The sequence below is a fragment of the Patella vulgata genome, chromosome 8, assembly GCF_932274485.2.
Source record: "Patella vulgata chromosome 8, xgPatVulg1.2, whole genome shotgun sequence".
Lineage (NCBI taxonomy): Eukaryota > Metazoa > Mollusca > Gastropoda > Patellidae > Patella > Patella vulgata.
Window position 1 is genome coordinate 19,523,563 of NC_065886.2, and position 23,836 is coordinate 19,547,398.

Here is a 23,836-nt window from a genome sequence, read left to right on the forward strand (position 1 = left end):
TGTGTGGTTTGTTGGAGGTTATTCTGAAGTTTATAATGCCTGGTTAGTAGGTTATTCTGAAGTTTATACTGAGTTGTTCGAAGGTAATTCTGCAGTTTATACTGTGTTTTTGGAAAGTTATTCTGAAGTTCATACTGTGTGGTTATAAAGTTATTCTAAAGCGTGGTTAGTAGGTTATTCTGAAGTTTATACTGTGTTGTTAGAAGGTTATTCTAAAGGTTATAATGTGTTGTTGGAAGGTTATTCTGTGTAGGATAAAGCACGAGACCGAGGTTATGATGGGAAAAGGGAGACTGAAGAGAATAACCTGAGAAAAGGAAAAACCGATGCGGACAGGCCGAGGTTTTTCCTCTTTCAAGGATTTTTTCCGTACTTTTTCTTCCCCTGCATAACCGTAGCCGAGAACATTATCTTGCTTATAAACCGGCTACGTTTACATGTACGTAAAATGAGAATATCCCAGAATACCAGTAAGAAAAGCCCTACCCTGGATGAATAACCTGCTACATATTTAAAGAAAAACTTTCAGAAGAATAATCACTGTATATATTTAAAGCTGCCCCCGACTTCAGACCGCAAGTTATTCCGGGCACAGAATATACCCCAAAGATCAAAGAGATTTACCGTTATAGGTTTATAAGAAATATATACTGTATTGTTAGGATGTATTCTGGAGTTTATAATGTGTGGTTAGGGGGTTATTCCAGAGTTTATGTGTTGTTTGAAGGCATACTGAAGTTTACAAGAGTGGTTGGGAGGTTATTCTAAAGTATACATGTATACTGTGTGGTTACAAAGTTATTCTAAAGTTTATACTGTGTTGTTGGGAGGTTACTCTGAAGTTTATACTGTGTGGTTATAAGGTTATTCTAAAGATTATACTGTTGGGTTAGAAGGTTATTCTAAAGTTTATACTGTGTGGTTAGAAGGTTATTCTTAAGGTTATACTGTGTGGTTCTGTTATTCTGAAGTTTATACTGTGTGGTTCGGTTATTCTGAAGTTTATACTGTGTGGTTCGGTTATTCTGAAGTTTATACTGTGTGGTTCGGTTATTCTGAAGTTTATACTGTGTGGTTAGGTGGTTATTCTGGAGGTTATAATGTGTGGTTAGAAGGTTATTCTGGAGGTTATAATGTGTTCTTGGGTTATTCTGAACTTTATACTGTGAGGATTGAAGGTTGTTATAAAGGTTATAATGTGTGGTTAGTTTATTCTGAAGTTTATAATGTGTGGTTAGAGAGTTATTCTAAAGGTTATATGTGGTTAGAAAGTTATTCTGAAGTTTGGTAAGATGGTTACATGTATTCTAAACTTTATAGTGTGTGGTTAGAAAGTTATTCTGAAGTTTATTCTGTGTGGTAAGACGGTTATTCTAAACTTTATAATATGTGGTTTTACAGTTATTTTAAAGTTTATAATGTGTGGTTAGAAGGTTATTCTGAAGTTTATTCTGTGTCGTGAGACAGTTATTCTGAACTTTATGATTTGGGGTTAGGTTATTCTAAAATTTAGAATCTTATCTGAAAACGGAGAGTTGTTATTTGACACTGTGAGAGGTTATCAGTTCCAAACCAACTATCCATACGAAATGAATGACACGTGATCTGAAAAGGAGAAATAAATAGAACAAGCAGCAGTTAATCTCTAATTTATTTTTTATCTTTTAAACCATAGTTGTAGTTTATCCGGTAGCCCCATGAAAAGTCTATTTCAAACTGATGTTGTAACATCCGCTCTGTCTGTGTAGATGCTACCACTCTTGACTTCAGTCAGTGACAATATTTGTTTCTTGCTGTTGTTAATCCTTTCGCCGCTATAATCAACCATAGTATAGACCTGGCTGTCCTGTATGCTACAATTATATTATTTGTTTAATTTTTAAATCCATGCAAACATATTCACATAAAAAAATAGTTTAAACCTGTGTCATTGCCGAGAAATAGCCAAATTCTAATGAAAATCTTTTCCTTTTGTTTTGTTCGTAAAAGAGTTAATTATTATTTGATTTTAATAAACTGTTCACCATCTGAGTTCTATTCCAAATGGTCATTATATTAAATCAAACATTTTTATTATTTTAACTTCATTCAACAAAGAATATGAAGATATATGATCATACTTCACAAAATAGTTTCTAACCAATTTTAAATGTTTCATACTTTTAGCAAATAAATAAATGACAAACAAAATTGAAGATATTTAATTTATTATATAATCATTAGTTACACTACTAGGTTCTGTCTTGTATGAACTATCAATATAAACTTTCCATCTATGTACACATAATATTATTGATAAACTTAAGTTCAATTTATTTAAGAAATCACTTTGCCAAGTTGTTTATGGACTCTAATACTCTTTCACTGTTCATATCAGATAATGGTACACTAGATTCTTTACCCATTTCTACAAAATACAAATGAAAGAAATTAGGATCAGATTTATGGCCTAGAAATCTAATCATTTATCAGTAGTACAAGGTTTTTATTTTTGCTCATCAACAAACGCAATTGAAAACTTTCAAACAAATAATTTAAAAATCTTAGGGTTCACTGTAGGCAGATAAAACTAGAGGAATATTGTTATATATAGGCTACTTACCAAATCTGGCATATACTTTAGGTTTTACACCACTACATTCCCGAATCAGAATGGGTAGTTGTTGATTACTTTTCTTTATATCTACATAATATTTCTCAATAAAATCTCTGCAATAATACCAATAAATAAAAGAGCTATGATTCATAATTAATTTATATTTTAAGGAATATAATTTTCTATTGTCAGGATTGTATATTTAGAACTTGGAATGAAGTGGGGATTAACTTAAGGTCACTTTACTGCACGAACTAGGACAATGGGACAACAGCACTACGACCTACTGTTATTTTCAATTCTAACAGCCAAGGGCTCAATTATGTGCAAATCATTTTTGTCCCATTTGATCAACTTGGCACAGTCACACAGTTCCTTGTCATGCCTTCTGTCTTGCAACACTGACAAGAGGAAACCATGACAACTTATACTTGGTTAACTCTGGGAGCGAAATCGAGACTTCCTGGTTAGCGTGCCAGTCCTGTGTTAAACAAATATTGAGTTCTGAAATAAAATGAAATGGGGTTTAATGTTCTACACTGACTGGGCCAATTAAGACAGGCATATGTCATACAGTGCACTATGAAATTTTGCCTGGACAGCAGCACGACAGCCTACTCTTATACCGAATTTCATCTGCCGAGGGTTCATTTATGTGAATGTCAACGTGTAGCCTACACTACAAAAGACCTGAACCACCGACACAAGGGCCCGGAGAACGGTACTATTTCAGTAACGTACCTCTACCAGTTTCCATGATCGTAGAGACTTGAAATTTTCGGGAGGTATTCATGGGGCCTAGCCATGACCTCACACCAAATTTCAGCCGAATCTGTCAATAACTTTATATTTTACGTAGTTTAGCTTATAACGAGAGAAAGTTTATCCGATTTTGACGCCATTTTGTTTGTTGACTATTTTGACTCTCATAACAAGACCGGTTTAGGGTTAGGGCTAGCCCTTACCCTAACCCACAATCCACATATGACGTCATTCGAGCCTAAATAGTCAACAAACAAAATGGTGTCTTTGTCAAAATCGGATAAACTTATCTCTTATAGAAGCTAAACTACGGTAAAATAAAAAATATTGACTGATTCGGCTGAAATTTGGTGTGAGGTCATGGCTAGTCCCCGTGAACACCCCCTGAAAATTTCAAGTCTCTACGATCACAGGAACTGGTAGAGGTACGTTACTGAAATAGTACCCGGAGAACTACCCGGAAAATCCCGATGAACTTTCTCTTCACCACCGTGACTCCCGTTAATGTAGTGAATACCAATCCAGTTTCAATTCTCTTTTAAACAATTTGGTGATATAAATATAAACTATTGTGTGAGTGTCCAAACAACATTCGTCTCGTCTGTCATTGTGACTCGAGTCTAGAACTAGATAAGACAGAATGATTAGTGCAGTGTCTATTGCAGTATTGATTGGTTTGTTTCAAATGTGCACGAATGTTTACCTCACACCCTTGCTTGTGCTTGATTTCTGGCATAAATGGATTCTTAATTCTTTTAAATGTTGTCCGAATCGTACGGCGGCTGCCATGTTGGTTAACCTTGAAATTAGTGCGGATCGTTGCCAAAACAACAAAGGACAGTGTTTAAATACGAAGTAGATTCTATTTGAGTATTATTTAAAATTTACAAAGAGAATAATAAAATATATTCTTAAATACATATACATAAGTAGTTCTAAAATAAAAATTAAATTCTTTAGCTTTGATGAATCTTAAGGTGTCATTTTACTTTGGCTCATGTACATTCCAAAACTGATCCGTAAAAAGGGGTTTTCATTGGATTATACAAAATTCGAAGTTTCACAACAAGGAACAAATTACAGGACTAAATCATGTAATTAAACATAAATAACAACCATGAAACATAAATGATGTTCTTGTCAGATGTATCAGTCTTTGGTGGTTTTAATAGTGGATTGTATATATGTTATTAAATTTATGGAAAAGAAGACATTCTATAATATTCGTTTCGGAAATACATTGTCTTAAAAATTTTAGCCACTGTCAAAAATAACCGGAAGTAACATAAATAGTTTACATTGGTTTCTACATTTCTGTCCTCATCAAAATTACTATTTTTAGAAAGTGTACATATTTACTGCACGATGAAAGGGAAAATTGTTGAATCCATTTCTGTTAATGACAATAATCTAGAGGGAAATTTAATACCTGTTCTTCTTGCCTACATGATGTGAAAATAGTCTGATTTGAAATGGTGACAACTGTTACTGTACACTACGTGTCGTAATATGGCAAATGCAAATATTATAACTCGATGAAATTTAAAAGAAACTTATTGTTTGTTTTAGTTGAAACTTTCCAGTCGAACCAACAGTGACAGTTTGAAGCCATTTGATTGTTTACTAAGGCTGTTCTGACGTTGGAAGAAGAATATATATATTTTTTTAATGCTTTCTAAAGGGTAAACTTTAAGGTGAAGGACCATAGTATAGGCATAAATTATATATATATAGTTAGAAGATTGTTGATACTTGTTGGCCAGAAAAGAGTCTGAAACATAACATATAAAGGATGTGATTTTCCATGTCATTTTTGTCAAAACATTTAAATTAGGTTAGACAAGGTGATCAGTTTGTTAAGTCAACCTGTAGGTATTTGAAGACCAGACAAAAGACTGACACACTCCAGCTATACACTAATAATTAATCATGGATAGATATATGCGAGTAAAGAAAATTGGAGAGGGAGCTTTTGGCAAAGCTATTTTGGTAAAGAGTAAAGAAAATGGGAAGCAGTGTGTTATTAAAGAAATCAGCCTGGGACGAGTTAGTTGATATTTATTCATTAATAATTTATTATTCTCGTTAATCCATTGATTTTTCATATCTACTTACATGTATTTGATGTCAATAATTAATACTTACATGGATACAGAGAGCTGTACATTTTTGTTGTATTTCACAACTTAAAGAGTAGTAGACAAGTTACGGTATATTAGAGTTTCAATGAATTGAAATAAATGTAAACTTATTGAGATTACAAAACATTTAAATATAATATACTATTCAAAAAAAGTAGGGGATATTTGATTTTTAAGTGTTATTAAAGTCATCTAATGAAACTGACGAAGAAACAAATGACAAAATGAAATGAAGTTCACATTCATCGATTTATTCCAAATGATCGTTAGACTAAGTAAGGCACAGACTGACCATTATAAGGGTAAAATGATACCCGGGGTCAAACAGCAAAGTTACCACAGCATCACAACCAAGTCAGTAACGGGTAAATCCTCCTCTGTTTGCCAAACAAGCATTGATCCGACGTGGCATACTCCTAATGAGACGTCTAAGGTCATTTTGGTCCAGATTGTCCCATTCCTGTTGCAACGCAGCAGCAAGTTCTTGGACATTGGCAGGACGTTGTTGACGTTGACGTAACCTCTGTCCAAGCATGTCCCAGACATTATCGATGGGGGAGAGGTCGGGACTCAGTGCTGGCCAAGGTAATGTGGTGATGTTCTGTTGTTGGAGGTAACCTGTAACGATCCTGGCCCTGTGACATCTTGCGTTGTCATCCTGGAAGATGAAACGGCGGCCATGACGTCGTGCGAACGGCACAACATGGACTGCCAAGATGTTGTCCCGGTAGTATTGGCCTGTAACACGCCCTGCAACAACATGTAAAGCCGTTCTTCCAGCAACAGTGATGCCTCCCCACACCATAACAGAACCACCCCCAAATCGATCATGTCTGATGACATTAACGTCTTGGAAGCGCTCGTTTCGACGACGCCACACCCTTCTACGTCTGTCCAAAAAATCAACAGTGAACCTTGACTCATCTGAAAACATCACATTGCTCCAGCGTCGATTATCCCAGTGTTGACGATCCCTACACCAACGACGTCTTGCCTGAATGTGATGATCTCTCAAACAAGGGATCACGCGAGGACGTCGGGCGCGAAGGTGACCCCTATGCAGTCGATTCCGAATCGTCTGGCCACTCACTCTCACACCAGTGTCTGTTTGAAGACGAGTGCTGATCTGATTTGCTGTGATGACACGATTTCTCAAGGCCAAGGTACGGATAAATCGATCCTGGGCTTGAGTTGTTGCCCTTGGTCGACCTGAGCGTGGTCTGTCCTGTACAGATTGTGTATCACGGTATCTGGACTATAGCCTGCTTATGACAGACTGAGAAACATTCATCGTCCGCGCCACAACCGCCTGTGTTGTGCCGATCTGTAGCATGCCAAGGGCACGTAACCTTTCATTTTGGGTAAGCCGACGCATATCAAAATTTGTTTTCTGGTCACTAAAACAATTAAACTGATGTTTCCACCCTGGAATTCAATGCCACAATGACTGTAACATTCAAAGTCAGAGTCGTGCAAATCTTGGGTTGGACCCCCATGATGATCCCAAGCATCACCTGCATTCCATGCGGTAGCTATTGGTGCGTTTGGGCGTCACATGTAACTGGAAATGTTTCTTCTGTTAGGTTCTATAGTGACTTTTTTCGTAGTCATTTGCATATTTTAGTATTATGCCCCCAAAATCAAATATCCCCTACTTTTTTTGAATAGTATATTAACATTTTATTGATTATCCCATTATTTTGTAAGAAGCAAATTATTTTATGACAATAAAAATTGAATAGATCCATATTAGGTTCTAATTATACATTTAATTCTACTACTAATGCTACTGAAAAAATATGATTTTTCTGAATTCCCAAAAGAACAATTTTGATTTTTCAGATGGGACCCAAAGAAAGAGAAGATTCCAGAAAAGAGGTAACTTAATTTTAAGTGATCAATAAGAACAGTAAAAGTGATTGATTTTTGTAACTGGACAAATTATTGTATTTTTATGCATATATTATAAGGCTATATTTGCAGCATCGTCAGTAAGTGAATAGTACATAGTACATTATTTGTATTTTGAGGGTGATATATATATACATTATACATGTATTGCAACATTTGTTAAACTTATGCATATTGTTATTCAAGAACAGTACAAATAAACAAACACATTCTACCTGTTCCCAGTAATGCAAATGATCATTGGATCCTCGGTTGATTTTTGAAAAAAGTATCAGTCACGTACATGTAAGACAAAAGCAAAAATCAAACAAGTTTTCCTATAATGTTACAATGATCAGCAGAAGTTTATTTAACACCGGTCTGTGTTCAGGTGATCAAATAATAGTGCACAGAACATGGGTACTATATGCTTGTACATTACATGAACATTTTAATTATATTTACAGAATAAAATGATTGAATGTTTTATTTATTCAGGTAGCAGTTTTAGCCCAGTTAAATCATCCTAATATTGTTACCTATCTGGAGTCATTTGAAGGTATGCTAAATAATTGTTTGGAAATTATAAATAATTTTATATTGTTTCATAGATTTGGAATGTAAAAATAATTAATCTCTCTGCACCTGTCCCCTTTTCCTTCGAAGTACATTTTTATAATTTATAAATCTGGCTAGAAATCTGAAGCAATAGTTGATTGAAATGAATATGAAATAATAAATCTATTTGTTATTTACAGAGAAAGGAACACTTTATATATGTATGGACTACTGCGCTGGAGGTTTGTATATCTTAAATCATCTTCAATAGAAGGCTTGATCTCGCTTTCACTATGTATATCTTATCAAGGCCTTCACGTAATACCCTGCATATTTCGGCACTAATTTCGATTGGGTACAAGCTCAGATTCCTCGATCGTCGCGAATACAAAGTCTCATGCTTTCAAGCTAAAGTGATACCTGTGATAATCGAGTTGCAAAGTTCAAGGTTCGTTCAGTGTCAAGGTTTCTGTGGAGGTCGCTTTGTCACAACCTCTGATTGCCAGTGATTGGATGCTACTGGTCACGTGTCTGTAGATAATGTAGATATAAGTTCCGGAATTGTGAAGTAATCTAGCAACGTCCGGATGTTGTCAAACTCGCAGTCGTTGCTTCAGGAACATGATCTTAAATATGATTTAAAAGTTACAATTTAAACAGGTATAAATGTTGAATGATTAAACAATCTGGAATTGAATCCTCTCAATCCGATGAATAAAACAAGTATCAATGAATTGAATAAGAAAATATCTCAACCACCATGTAACTTTTTGATTTCACGATTCTACACTACCACCATACTGGGTGTGACAATGCCGAATTCTTTGTCATATGATTGGAATTAATTACCTCCTAACACTTGTTTAATCATCATCTTGGATTGAAGAGGAATTATCCCAGTTAAACAAGAAAATAAATGTAAATCTGATTATCACCTTTATATAGTAAAATCATGTTAAATTGAAAATTAATATCTTTACCGTTGGTCTAATGCCTCCAGAGCATTAGTTTTGCTTGTCATCTTTAAAGAACCTGTACACGTAAAAGATGTTTTTATTTATATTATATATTTTATTCATTTATTAACAGGAGATTTGTATTCTAAAATAAATCAACAGAGAGGGGCATTGATGACTGAAGAACAGGTAAGAAGAATTCTAAACTTTATCCAAGGAAATAGTTTGTTCAGCCAACCTTTATTTGTTCGATGAACATTATCAGGGAGATCCTATTGATGTGTATAAAGCAAAATGATATTAGATTACTTTAGCCATAATCTGTTGTATTCAATTCAATACCTACCTGCCAATTGACAATCAATAAAGATTTCAGCTGTTCAAATTAATTAGTTGTCGAAGTGAGATTATGGGTGTAAAAATGTAAACATCAAATGATTCTGATTCCTCCTCCGCACAGTGTAGTGAATTACTACAAATATAAAGAAAAACCTGACGAAAATACCCCCAATATGTCTCCTTCCTTAGACAAAGTATACACAAATGGAATCTTCAAAATGATGGCCTTACAATTAACACTAGTCATTAGATTACCTAAAGTGGAATGCAGCTTTTCAATATCTGAACACAATGGTAGGAAAATCATATTCATTATTTGATTATTTGTGAATTTAATGCCTTGAGGGGAAAGGTTACCCTATTACCTCTTGATCGTTTAACAATTGATTTTTATATCTTTGATTTATTTCAGATATGGTCATACTTTGCCCAGATATGTTTAGCTATAAAACATATACATGACAGGAAAATATTACACAGAGATATCAAATCACAGGTATTGTTCATACTGTATATAATATGATTTTTGGACCAAGAACTGGTCGCTAACCGCTACTCTACTTCTTCTTGTTCTACTTTCTACTTCTTCTTGGGGTGACGCTCTTCGAAAATGCCTAAGGCTCCATCAAGTCCAATTGACATAAAAATTGGCATGCTTATGAACAATTCTGAATCGATTTGGTGAATTAGATTTTTGAATTTCATCCAACAACTTGGTCAGTTCCTGGTTCATAGCACAATCGTACTTGTTATAGATTAGTTTGATTTCAGGTTGAAATTTTATTTAGTCATCTAGTATACTCATCAATACAAATATTTACAATAGATAATAGCCCAAGTTCACTCTTCCATATTTTAATGACATATCAAAATGACATACTGGTATTATGACCACTTCTGTCCTTGTCTTGGACACTGTCCATTGTCCTGTTAATTTAAGCGTATAAAGAATTCAGGCCAACAACGTAATAAGTGATTGCGGGTTTAGTGCTGATGATTTTCCGTTTCCAAAAATGTTAGATTTCAGTTTGTTTTTTTCCTATTCGATGTAATATTGTACCGATACTGACTTAAATTTAAATTATTACAATAATATGCTTTTTGTTAAGACTACTTTGTATTGTATTTAATTGGGAATCTTATGAATATAAATTGATGTTCTGAATAATTAGAGATATACAATCATGATTATATTCTGTATATTTTGAACATGTTGTTACAGAATATATTTCTTACTGGTGAAGGTAGAGTGAAGATTGGTGATTTTGGTATAGCTAAAGTTCTAAATAGGTAGGTGACTTTTTACAGTTAACTCAGTAGAAAAAATAAGAATTGTTTGAATCCAGTTCCGCTACATGATTGTGACTGACAACCCCTTGTTTGGGTCTATTTAATTATAAGGCATAAAACTCTAAAGATATTTTTTCTCATAATTTTTTCAATGTTATCCTAATTAAAGGGGGTGCTTACTAGGCTGCAGTCCCCAATATTAAACGGGCACCAATATTAGTTTTGGAACTTTTTTGGCATCATAAATAAATATGTCATATGCGTCATAGAATTTTCACAACTACAACCTATTGATACAAGAGCACCAGTGACATTTTCAGCCAGCAGCCATATGCAACCTTAATTCGGTACTGTTATCTGTTTGAAAAAAAAAGAGAAAGAAATGAGTTAGTGGCATCATGCTATTTGTATTATTCAAAATTTATTTTATTTGTTTGCTGTGTTGATATTTTATTTGTTTTTTGGTTTTTTTTAGTACCATGGAATTAGCTAGAACATGTATAGGTACACCATATTATCTATCACCTGAATTAGTTGAAAATCTACCTTATAATAATAAGAGGTTAGTACATATAAAACATAGAAAATATAAAACTTAGTTGAGTCAGGTGTGTGTTCACCAACTTCCCTGACAATAATTGTTAAACAAATTATTAGACCTGAAAACATTGCACTTACATTTCTGATAATTTCTACTTTAGAATTCTTCTTAGATTTTACTTAATATAAAAAACACTCCAATAGTAAGTGCAAGATGGACCACACTACATGCAAAACAAAAATCTACAAGATAAACCTGCGACAAGACAAAATATAGCCATTGCAAAAAATAAACAAATATCAAATGTTAGTGTTTTAATTGATATATCTAGAGTAATGTGTTATTAGATAGTGTTTTATATGGTATTGAAAGTTTGTAATTGTTATTATAGTGACATAGGTTCATTCAGTTGTGAATTATATGGAAAAAGTATGAGAAAGGTTATAATTGTTATAGCTGTAATGTTTTTTTATCTTGTTGTGTTCAAGTTAAATTAAAAATTATGAGAAAATTTTATAATTATTATTGTAGTGATGTGTGGTCATTAGGTTGTGTTCTGTATGAAATGACAACTTTAAAACATGCTGTAAGTATATCTATAGATTTCTTCATATACTGGTATATTGAATAAAAGGCAATTTGAAAATAATGTAACTAGTCAATAGAAATTGCTCTTAAAGAAGAAAGTACAAATTATATTAAGAACATGGCCATATTTTCATCTTGCTAAGATGGTGGGGCTGGATGGCCAAATGGTTAGCATGTGCACGTTGTGTCATAAGGTCTGTCATTGAGTCAACTGGTGTGGTTTCGATCCCCCGGTTGTATGCGACAAGGAGTAGGGTCGTCTGTCCAACCTTGTGGGTTTTCTCCCACTGCTAAACCATGTGTTATTCTCGAAATGACCTAGTTTGTGTCAAGTGGACATTAAACCTCATTTCTTTCTCTCTTGCTAAGATCTCAACTTAATTCTTTTTTTTGGTATTGTTTCTAGTTTGAGGCAGGCAATATGAAAAATTTAGTTTTGAAGATTATCAGGTAACAATTTTAGTGCACCATACATGCATTTATTTTCTCAAAAATATAACTAACTGTGACTTAGTTTATGGGGAACCAATAACCATACATTGATATTAAAGATTTATACATGTATCTTAGATAATATAAAATAATACATGAAAAATATATACAGATATTATATACATATACCTCATTATTATAAATATTACTTTCTGTATTAATTAATGATATATCAACAAATATTACAAATATTTTTTTCAGAGGTGTTTATCCACCGATCCCTCCTAAATATAGTTATGAACTACGTGGAATTATAGCGCAGTTATTTAAAAGATCTCCAAGGTAATTCATACTGCAGAAAATGGTCATCAAATTCATAGGGGATGCTCGTTTGTCAGTCTGGAATTTCAGAATTCTGTTCTGTCGGTCCACACAACAGATGTGGTGTGAGTAGAGTGGTGATGTAATTAAACACACTGAATATGTTTCAGCTGTCATGGTTGGTGGGATATATTCTTATGCAGTCTGCATATGCATGTTAGTCCGGAATTATTCTTTTCACTCGATTGTCACCTATTTGGGGATTGACAGAATTCAATTCCGGAAAATTCAATCAAGTATCTCCATAATGTACAACTAACTGGGTATTTTAAAAACCTTTTGGAAATAATAGAAATTTTGATGGAAGCTAGATCACAGACTGATGTCTGATTCTCACCAACATCAATTAGTTTGAGTTAAATTTTGATCATATATTCTTAAAATATCCATTTTTGACCGATTGAAATTTAATGCTATGGCACTTACTTAGAATGACTCTTTTATTAAAATCATCACAAACCACTTACAGCGATACAAGAAATCAATTATAGTTTCACATGTGAGATTTCTATGAGAACACTGACTAATATATGACTTTGTGTTGATCAAATAAAATACATTCATTGTTAAAAGAGAAATTTATTTAATGTTTTAATGTTGTGTTCTTGTAGAGATCGACCATCTATAAACTCTTTGCTGCGTAAAAATATAATGATGCAGAAAGTGAGAAATCTTTTATCTGATGATGTGAGTATATCTATGAAAATTCTGTTTTTGTTTTTGTTGGCTCAATCATTATATTGGGAAAGGTTGTCAACGAAATGGTTCCTTTTAACCCTGTGATTTTTCCATTACAGGAATTAGTTTCTTGTAATTCAATGATTTTAAGATTTTGTGTTGTTTAATTTTTGATTAGAAATTAGCGGAAGAATTTAGTCATACTATAATGCATGGTAAGAAGATAGCCAGAGCTCTTCCACCACCTCCTCGTCCTGGATCTGCTAGACCAGCATCAGCCAATTCACGACCAGGTTCAGGTAAATGAAAGTAACATTTTAACACTAAACAGCTTCCAATTCGAATATCTATTTTATGGAAAATTTAATTAACTTAGATCCTATCTTTAAATAATCAGTGATTGAATAACATATACGCTCTTAAAATATTAAGTTTTATGACCGTAAAACATTCCACTGTTGATTTCAGATTCAGACTGTACAATAGAGATAATATTACTATTTTTTTATTTGCTTATGTGCACAGTATAGGAGCAGAACAGTAGGACATTAAACCCCATTTCATTTCATTTCCTTATGTGCATCATGTGGCACAAATGATCTATGGCACACAGATTTAATGTCTGTAGATTTCTTATCTATTGTTTTTTTCTGATGGTCGTCTAGAAATATAAGCTTTTGTTTTCAACTCTAAAGAGAAATGTAACCAATCTCACCATCATCTATAGTATAACTGTCTTATGATCATTGACTGAAGAAAAGTAAGATTAGAATATACACCTTTCTGGATCCATTCAGTTGATCTTATAGGTGCGTTTGTTTGAGGTGTCTGTGTATATTGTGTCCTGCCTGTGGGTTTGTCTTGTGTAATTGTTTGTGTGTTGTGCTGTGCCCTGCACACACTATAGAATAAGCCGTTAATCAATTTACCAGTGCTTGAAGATTTAAATTAAATTTGTTTTCAGCTGCTAAGAGAAGTGTAAGCAAACCAGCTCAATCTAATTCTAAATATAACCCAGCAAATATTTATGGACAACCACTGGTTAAAAAATCTAACGAAAAAAGGTTTGTATAAATGTATGCATATTTTTGGCTTTTGGAAAGTTCATTACTAAGAATTTGCATGGTACTTTTGTATTTTATAGAGCTCAGTCAAAATAAATGCAGATTCCTTATATTGTGCAAATCATAAACTGTTTCATTTCTAAACTAGGAAACAATTTCACTACACTGTGACTGAATATACTAGTCTGGAGATTTGTATTTTAGAAATAAAGCATGATTCTTGACATTATGGTAGTAAGACTAAGAAAGACCAAGGTCTTGGTTTTACAGAGGATTTCTTCACAAGTGTTTACTTTTTCCAGTATAAAGAGATTGGAGTGTTTTATCTTGTTTATGAACCATCACAAAATTGGATGCATTTTTTCAGCTGTAGATTACTAAAATATAAGGAATAGAAACATCCATACCAGGTTACATCTAATATGAAGTTATTCTGAGAGAATATCTCTTAAAGATCAAAGGGAATTGCTGAAATAGGTTTATATTAAAAGATATATATTTATTTATATAGATCCGGCGTTGATGTAAAGAAAAAGAGTGGTGCCGGAAGAATTGTACCTGGTCAAGCTGTAAGTCTTTATACACCCACATAGATTTTGATTGTATATTGTCATCACCTCTGTCCGTCCGCCTATCTAAAGTTATGAATTGATTGACTTTAAATTTATATAGTGTGTTTTAAATTCATGAGAAAAATGTCCCACTACATGGAACATGGAAAAATATCCTAGTGTATGGTTAAAATATCCCACCACATGATGAAATCACTCTGACGATAAACTATCCCACCACATGGTTAAAATATCGTACCACATGGTCAAAATATCCCATCACATGATTAAAATACTCTAGTGTTAAACCATTCCACCACATGGTTGAAATATCGCACCACATGGTTAAATTACTCTGGTGATAAACTATCCCACCATATGGTTAAAATATCCCACCACATGATTAAAATACTCTTAGTGTTAAACCATCCCACCACATGGTTAAAATATTCTAGTGCTTGGTTAGAATATCCTACACATGGTTAAACTATCGCACCACATGGTTAGACTATTGCACCACATGGTTAGATTATTGCACCACATGGTTAAACTATTGCACCACATGGTTAAAATATCCCTCAATATCCCACCACATGGTTAAAATATACTAGTGCATGGTTAAAATATCCCACCACATGAGTAAACTATTGCACCACATGGTCAAAATATCCCACAATATCCCACCACAGGCACATGGTTATAATATCCCACCACATGGTTAAAATATCTTACCACTTGGTTAAAATATCTTACCACATGATTAAAACACTCTCAGGTTAAACATCCCACCACAGGGTTAAAATATCACACCACCATGGAAAGATTCTGCACTCATCAGAGAATATCCAAATGTTACCAAATAACCAGTGGATATGATTGGATTGACAGGATCCTTGTCTGAAATAAGTGGGCTTATGTTTTCACAGGATTGGGAAAAAAAGAGAATAGAATTACGAGAGAGAGAAAAACAGAGAAGAGACGAGGAAAAACAAAAGGTATAATCTTATTTTTAATGTGCATGTGAGTTGCTTTTTTAACCTTCTTTTTGCAAGGATTAGTCTTAATTTAACCGTGGACATTAGGTTATAATTGTTTCAACAAATTCACAACATTAGTTCACTAACGTTGAGCAAATCAACATCGATAACTTTAATAAAAGATTAAAACAAATTCTTGTTCATCTCTAAAACGAAAGACAAATATTTAAGCTTATATCTATCAAATTACCTCCCTTAGTAAACTTACCGTAGACTCTGAAATCCAATACTCTTCACAACAGATTTACATTAATTAAACATATGATATTTTTATATCTTTTTCATATACATGTAGTCCAGCATTCTTTTTTCTGCTTTTTGTTTTCATTGTAACAAACCCTCTTATAATTTTGTTTTGATATTGATTTTGTATTTGCGTGTGTGTTATTAGTGTCCTTTAATATACAGAGACTGCTTTATTTGATATTAATGTCGGTGTGATGACTTACTCATGGTACATCTATCTATATCATTCAAATACAAAGCTATAATAAGGAATGGAAATTTTGTCCTTGCTGGATGAAATGAATTTGTTAGATATAGAACTGAGATATGCATGTATATATAATAGATAATACATAATCTAAAATCTCCAATTTGGCATCCACACCTTAGAAAGTGAACACTTGTTTGTCATAAAGAAAGCCCTGAAAATGTCACTAGAAACCCAATGCACAAACTGTCTCTAGCTTGCACTGATAAACATTTCAGTAGGTTTCCTTTTTTTGGCACAGGAACAAGAATATTTTGCTAAACAACATAAAGAATTTGTACAGAAACAAAAGGTAATCCTTCACTTTTTGTTCCTAAAAAACATTTAGGTGCTTGCTTTTACTTTTGTTCAATCTTGTAGCTTTCTGGATATTTTTCTGCCTTTATCATCATTTCATCAGTTTTTCTTTTGTAAATTGCATGTGTTTTGAACACATGCATTAAGAAATATTCATGTTTTATTTAAAGAGAAATGCTTTTTTGTTATATATATTTTAACACTGTTCTATCACATGGACATGAAGAAGATAACGTCACAACCCACAATGCTTGACGTGTGGTATATATTATCTGGAACAGCAATGAATTGGCGATGAATAGTTATAAAGTTCATGGTATAAAAATCAATTGATATCAGTATTGTGATATCTAAAGCTGAATATAAACTCAAAGAAAATAAAAGAACATACCCAGTAATATAAAGCAAGATAGAGTTAAAGAATAGGTGGTTTCAAGCCCTTTGTTTTTCGTTGTTGAGTGGATTTTGAGAATCAATGCTTGTATATCCTGCTGTATTGTTTACATTGCAATATTATTAGTCTCGTGGAATTTTAAATTTTGATGCAGATACTTTTGCAATCCCATTCACAATTTCACAACTTATGGCCTTTGTTGTATCGTAGGTCCCATAATAATTATGTTAACTCTTGGACGAAGCTTGTACCGGTTCTCTCTCAGGGACTGTATTTGGCATTTTCTGTTTCAGATAGCTCAGATAAATAGATCTAGAGAAGCTGGCTGGAATAATTTACTTGATCCTCCCCCGGTAAGTAAAATTTCAAAATGCTTTCCAATATTAATTGCATAGATATTTAATTGTTTTTGATTCTCTTCATGGTAAGGGCAAACAGCTCAAGTCATGAATGGAAGGAAGTGTATCAACTGCTGAACTAGTATACCATTACCCCGGGTGGTGCAGAAATGTAGGATGTTAAACTTTATGAACTAGTCTATACCTTAAAGGGGGATATTTTGACGTTTTACACCACTTCTGTTTCTACCAAAGGCAGATATCTTCGTGTGGGGTGGGAGAATGGGAGCTTGACAAGGGTGTATTGGATGGTTTGCATATATAAAAAGTCCTAAATTTTGTGCCATCTGTTCAGGGTACATAAAATACGCCCATTTTAAATCCATCTACATGTGAATCTGTTCTTAGTTTCTACATACAAAATGAGCTTATTTTATTTAATATAGACACCCAAACAACCAGAAGTTGAAGTCCGTCAACCACCACCACAGAGAGCACCTTTAGTTGTACCTAGGGTAGGTGATAATACATTGCCAGTCTATTGTACTTTTCACTATTTCGGACTGTTTTATATATTGAAAGGAAATCTAAAATTTTGTATTGCTGTCTTCTGTACTAATAGTGCAGTTAAAAATATCCTTGAAGAATACCAGGCAGAACTGCAGCTGCCTGGGCAAAATTCTTCTTCACTGACAGTACACAAAGAAATTAAAAATGATCATATTTTAGTCTCAAAATGACCAGAGTATTGTTGGGCAAAATTCTTCTCATTGTCCACAAAAAAGTAAAAATAAAAAAACATTTTAGTCTCAAAATGACCAGAAAAGTAAAAAATATATTTTAGTCTCATAATGACCAGAGTATTGGGCAAAATTCTTCCTGTCTCCTTGCACACAAAATGATAGTTTAGTCTCAAAATGACCAGAGTATTGGTTTGACTAGACATTTATCAGTCAATTCCTTTCTTTCTATTATAATAACAGATATGTATTAAAATGTATTGTTATGTTTTCAACTCTACTTACTTACAGAAACCAGAATTTAGAATAGGAGGTGATAAAGGAAATTATGAACACTATAATGCTTACCTTGACAAAATGCAACAAGATCGTATTAATAGAATACGTGAAGGTGGACCTGTACCTTTACCTAGACCGGCAGGTAATAATATATAAACATCAATTCAAAAATAAATTGAGTTAAATATCACAAGCTGGATAGTTCACAGGGATTTCAAAAGACTTGTTATGTAGTTGAGCTCATCTCTCTGTATATTAAAAAAATCTTACTAACACTCTGCAAGAATAATTGAAAACGAATTTCTAACCTTTTTTTTTAGCTATACCATATATGCAAGCTCCTTCTGAAGCAGCCCCGCCAAAGAGATTAGGTAGAGAACAGTTTCAGTTTAATAGAGGAGCTGGTCAGGGTGCTGAAGACAGACGGGCAATAGCTGAGGCTGCTGAAAGAAATAGGTTAGCAGAGGAATTCTTAAACAGAAAAAAGGAAGCAGCATTAAATAAAGCTCGAGGTCAAGCTGAGATATATGGTGTAAGTATTATTTCATCTCTTATTATAAAAACAAACTCATTCTTCATTGCACAAAGATTTCTCAGAACCATTGTCAATTTATTTTTCTGGTGTAAATATTATTGAGGCCTTCATTATTTCTGGTGTAAATATATTTGGGGCACTCAGTAGTTCTGGTGTAAATATTGTTGGGGCACTCAATAGTTCTAGTGTAAATATTATTGAGAATCAAGATTGACTATGTGTTGATGAATCCTTCACCAGGTTTGAATAATTTTGATATTAAAAGCTTGTGAAGGTGATACCAAACATTTAGACTTAATTTAACTATTAGAAATATATTCTATCAAGATTCAAATTCCTTATTAAAAAAACCTTAGAGATGATATGTAAATTACCTGGAAAATATATTTGTTCCCCAAAACAAATGACATGACATGAAATAAAATGAAATAGGGTTTAACATCCTACTGTTCTGCCACCAACACAAACTTCACATATATTTTTTTAATGATGTCCTTTCTATTGAAAATCTCAAAGTACAGCCCTTATTGCTAGTTTGTCAAGTACACAAGTGTGAATGGGAGAGCCACACCCTTCCAGCTGTAACCCTTGACATCCTGCATCATGATGTCCACCATATTGTCAAATCTTGGGTTGATAGAATAGGATTTTTTGATGTATTTTAATTATTGGGAGTTGAGAACGTAATGCCAGCCTCTAATTAGAAAATATTGATAATGAATTTAGAGGGAACATAACCTTATTGATATATTTGGTTATATACTTTTAAAATTTGTGGGATGGTTGAAAAGGTTATAATGAAGACTTCTATCAAAAATTTGCGCTGATTGACTCTTTCCAATTGTTTCTCTGGTGTATTTGTTAGTACCGGTATTTAATTTTGATTCTTATTTTTTTAAAGAATCGTCCATCATCAGCTGGTGTACAAAGAGCAGCAACTCCAAGTAAGTATATTTATATATATTATTACTTTGACTAAGATTTATAAGGTAGGGTGCCCCACAATAAATAAATATCTCGACAATTACACCACAATATCTATATATACACCAAGCCTTAAATCAGTTTCAAACATTTATAGTCACTAAATAAACGGTCATGTTGTATGTAATAAGCTATGACCATTTAATCATCCATAAATAATACACTGAAAGATGGTTCCAAGTGTCGGCCATAACATCCAAGCACATGTGAGTAAAAAATAGGTTTTGAAAGTAGTCTCGCTTAACCAGTCTACCGACCATTCTACGTTTGATTAACAGGCCGGGATAATCAAGATTACTTTTTTTACGAAAAATAACAGAAAGCTGGAACAATAAATTGAATTTAGAAACACGCACGTTGGGCAACTCAACAATTGTTTTAAGAACCTTGTAAAAGTAAAATGAAACTACTGCTGGTATCATGTTTTTGCCCAACGCAAGTATTTCAGAGATATTATTTGTACTAAACCAATAGATGTCGCTCCTAATGGTACAGTTAATGATAAAGCAATTTAAAAAATAAAACGAACGTAATTTCTAAAGCTGCTGTAATAACCAATAAGCTAAATATTACTGCTATTCAGAATCGTCAACAATAGATTTTTTACGGCTGTAATAGTTGATAGATGTGTAGAGAATTTCACGTGCAATGGCTATTTATAGTATCATAGACTCTACCGCTGAGTATTATCATAGTGCGTAGTAAGCGAGAAATCACTTAGAGATATGCCACTAAAGCGCGTACATTCGCCGTGTCGAGACCAACTTTCTGTACGGAGACATTTATTGACGAAATTTTGCTTATTATTATTGTGTTATGTTTAAATATTTTGAGAATGCCAAATGTCCCATTACTTTACTGGTAGTGACGATGGAACAGTTTATTTAATTTAGTGCGTAGTAAGCGAGAAATCACTTAGAGATATGCCACTAAAGCGCGTACATTCGCTGTGTCGAGACCAACTTTCTGTACGGAGACATTTATTGTGTTATGTTTAAATATTTTGAGAATGCCAAATGTCCCATTACTTTACTGGTAGTGACGATGGAACAGTTTATTTAATTTATGAATTGATATTTATTAATGTAAAATTATTCTCACTTTGATTAAACATACATTATGCAAGAGCTAAATCTGCCTATTGCAGGTCTTTCTTTAGGCCTGAAATCTTATCTAAATTATTAATTTGACATTTATTAACTTATCCAGACCACAATCAACTCTCGATGCCATCGCTAGCCAGAGATATTTAGTGGATTGGAATACATTTCTTGAATAATAATTAAAAGTAAAAATGGATAATCGAAACTTTGTTTTTTTATTGTACCGACTTGAGTAATGTTGATCGAGGCTAGCCTAAAATCTAATCTAATCTCCCATAATGCCCCATTAAACTTTAAGTGAAATATTTATTGATTTTAGAACTACAAGTTAAACCTGGTGCTGCTGTTTCTGCTAGAAATAGAGAAGAACAAGTAAGATTATTGAATTTATAAAGTAATACTTTTAATTATGTCATCTATTTCTGATTAGTTGCCAACAATAAAACTTAATGGGGATACTACAGTACGGCCACATGTTTTGCGTTTGACTGTTCAAACATTATCTGATGATTGGATGGTCTTCAATTGAGAATCATAATTAAATAATTTCTTTGTTTACCCTCCCAGGATTATCTAAGTCAACTACGTAAAATACGAGAACAGAATATGCGTGAACGAAAAATGTTACAAGGTAAAAAAGATCCTGATAATGCTGATTTAGGAAAATATAAGGTATGTTATTTATCATTGGAAAATATTTGTCACCAAAAACATATTATTCCAGACATTTCAAGAGAAGCTATATTGACAATCAATAAATTTAACATAGCCGTCATTATTCATTATATTTGCAAGAGACTAATGCACATGTTAACATAACAACAGCAGATTCCGAGGTGGACCCACTGTAATAATTACTCATTCAATTTCTTGTGGGCTTATTAGAAAATTATTATTATTTTATGTTTCATGGCCATTAGAAAATTCATACTTTCACTTTAGAGAGTAAAACACATAACCTACTAATGCTCAAGGGAACATAGTTTAGAGAGAAATCAAAGTTTATGTTTACATCATAATATTTACATTTCCTACATTAGGCCTACTGATGAGTCACAATTACCAATATTGGAATATCAATGTAATATTATTTGTAGAAAAAGAATTAATATCAGTAATGAAGAAATTTTCTGTTTTTATCTCAGCCACCATTAGATGAAGATAGAAGAAAGAAAATAGAAGCCTTAAAGGTGAGATGTTTATGGTTGCCATAGATACGCATGTACATGTATAAGCCTGGAAATTTAGGATTTTATTATGTCACTGCATACAGGTTTTGCATATCAAGATTTTAGTATTTAATTAAAACTTTGTTGCTTGCTAGTTGAAGATTAATATGCTCATATAATATCTGAATTTGTAAAATAAATAAACACTATTTTGAGAAATTAAAAATCTCCCTCCCTAGATCAAGGCTAATGTTTATAGAGCAGATTTCATGATTACATGATTGATAGTATTCCTATTATTAACACAATGATACAGTGTTGCCCCACCCCCTTGTAACATTATACAAATCTCTGAGGACTCCACATCTACATTTACTCTGTTCAGTTCAATTTCCCATATTTGGGGCATTGGGACTTTTGCACTCCACATTGTTTCATACAAATCTTTGAGAAACCATAACGTGGGTCGTCTTAATCTGGAAAGTTAAGTTATAAAACAAATATGCATGAAGCAATAATTATTTTGATAACACGTACCATACATTCCTCTTTGTTCACAATTGACACTCACTGATCAATGACTACCCTTAGCTTGTCACTCAGCTAGACGTTACGAATGTTAGGTTCTGTCTTAACTCAGAACCTTAATCATTATGTATTATCAATCCCTTAATCCTTGTTCCAATGCCGATCTCACTGCTGCAGTAGATGTCACGTTCATTTAACTTCTGTAGAATTAGTCTATTCATTGCTTTTAATTTAACTGCATTTGGTTCAAATTCACATTTATAGAAACAGGCAGATGACTGGGCTAACCGAAATAAAGAGGAATCAGAAAAGGCTAAAAAAGATTTAATTGCTCTTCGACGTAATTTAGAGGATCAGGTACATGTCCATTTATACCAAGAAAAAATTATTCAAATCTTTTTATGATTATAAGAGAACTGAAATGGTAGTTTAATTGGTCACTAAAATACAACATGATTAGAAGACCTACAGCTTGTTCCAGTTTGCATTTTATGTATATCTTTTTAAATCATGCTTTGGTTCTTATACAGCTTCTCTTAAAGTTTTAGTATATATATTCTTTTGGATGTCGGTAGAATATCAGAATGTCTTTTTGGATAACAAACATAGACAAGATTGATTTAAAATAATTATCTTGAATTTCTGCATTAATGCTGTAATATTAGTATCACGTTTTTACTTCACAACTTTTAGTTTTTTTGTCACTAAAACACGAATGTTGTGGCCTGATGGATACCTCGACAAGCACAGGTAGTTTACCATACTATCTTTTGATTCACAAGTTTTCAGTTGAAAGAATTATTTAATTAAACAAGACTATTATTAGCTTCACCTGATTGGTTGAATTACAAGAATATTTTATTCAGCCAATCGGTTGTATTTGACCTTTTTTTTTGGTTGGATTAAATTTTCATTCTTGATAGTCAAGTCTATATTCTTCATCTGGAAATATAAAAAATGACAAAGATTATGTAGAATGTAAGATACACTTGGAGCTAGCATGTGGTCTAAGGAAAGATAATTTTACAAAAACCATCTTCACACAAAGTTCTTCCCTTTGTCATTTTCAACATAATGTATAATTGGAAATGAATATTCTTGTTATATTAACCTCCGTGTTTTATGTTTCAGGCCAAAAGTCGACCACCAAGCAGAAATGTTCAAAGCAGGTA

The 23,836-nt window shown here is 33.1% G+C and overlaps 1 protein-coding gene across 4 annotated transcripts in view; it reads left to right on the plus strand.

Annotated features, from left to right (window-relative positions):
* Window positions 1–4,666: 4,666 nt before the first annotated feature.
* Window positions 4,667–23,836, plus strand: part of LOC126830790 (serine/threonine-protein kinase Nek1) — a 29,914-nt gene continuing 10,744 nt past the window's right edge. For 2 of the 4 annotated variants that reach the window (XM_050561190.2, XM_050561193.2), the window contains exons 1-27: window positions 4,667–5,404; window positions 7,342–7,377; window positions 7,888–7,948; window positions 8,148–8,189; window positions 9,037–9,092; window positions 9,655–9,738; window positions 10,465–10,532; window positions 11,008–11,094; window positions 11,605–11,659; window positions 12,068–12,111; window positions 12,355–12,435; window positions 13,086–13,161; window positions 13,331–13,451; window positions 14,117–14,216; window positions 14,728–14,785; window positions 15,694–15,762; window positions 16,539–16,589; window positions 17,282–17,341; window positions 17,773–17,841; window positions 18,358–18,487; window positions 18,666–18,877; window positions 19,782–19,824; window positions 21,287–21,339; window positions 21,535–21,639; window positions 22,113–22,157; window positions 22,929–23,021; window positions 23,796–23,833. In XM_050561190.2, coding sequence (XP_050417147.1) covers window positions 5,288–5,404; window positions 7,342–7,377; window positions 7,888–7,948; window positions 8,148–8,189; window positions 9,037–9,092; window positions 9,655–9,738; window positions 10,465–10,532; window positions 11,008–11,094; window positions 11,605–11,659; window positions 12,068–12,111; window positions 12,355–12,435; window positions 13,086–13,161; window positions 13,331–13,451; window positions 14,117–14,216; window positions 14,728–14,785; window positions 15,694–15,762; window positions 16,539–16,589; window positions 17,282–17,341; window positions 17,773–17,841; window positions 18,358–18,487; window positions 18,666–18,877; window positions 19,782–19,824; window positions 21,287–21,339; window positions 21,535–21,639; window positions 22,113–22,157; window positions 22,929–23,021; window positions 23,796–23,833 — 2,054 coding nt within the window. In that variant the 5' untranslated portion in view covers window positions 4,667–5,287. The remainder of the gene's footprint in view (window positions 5,405–7,341; window positions 7,378–7,887; window positions 7,949–8,147; window positions 8,190–9,036; window positions 9,093–9,654; window positions 9,739–10,464; window positions 10,533–11,007; window positions 11,095–11,604; window positions 11,660–12,067; window positions 12,112–12,354; window positions 12,436–13,085; window positions 13,162–13,330; window positions 13,452–14,116; window positions 14,217–14,727; window positions 14,786–15,693; window positions 15,763–16,538; window positions 16,590–17,281; window positions 17,342–17,772; window positions 17,842–18,357; window positions 18,488–18,665; window positions 18,878–19,781; window positions 19,825–21,286; window positions 21,340–21,534; window positions 21,640–22,112; window positions 22,158–22,928; window positions 23,022–23,795; window positions 23,834–23,836) is intronic. The other 2 variants (XM_050561192.2, XM_050561191.2) reach the window with 2 other exon arrangements.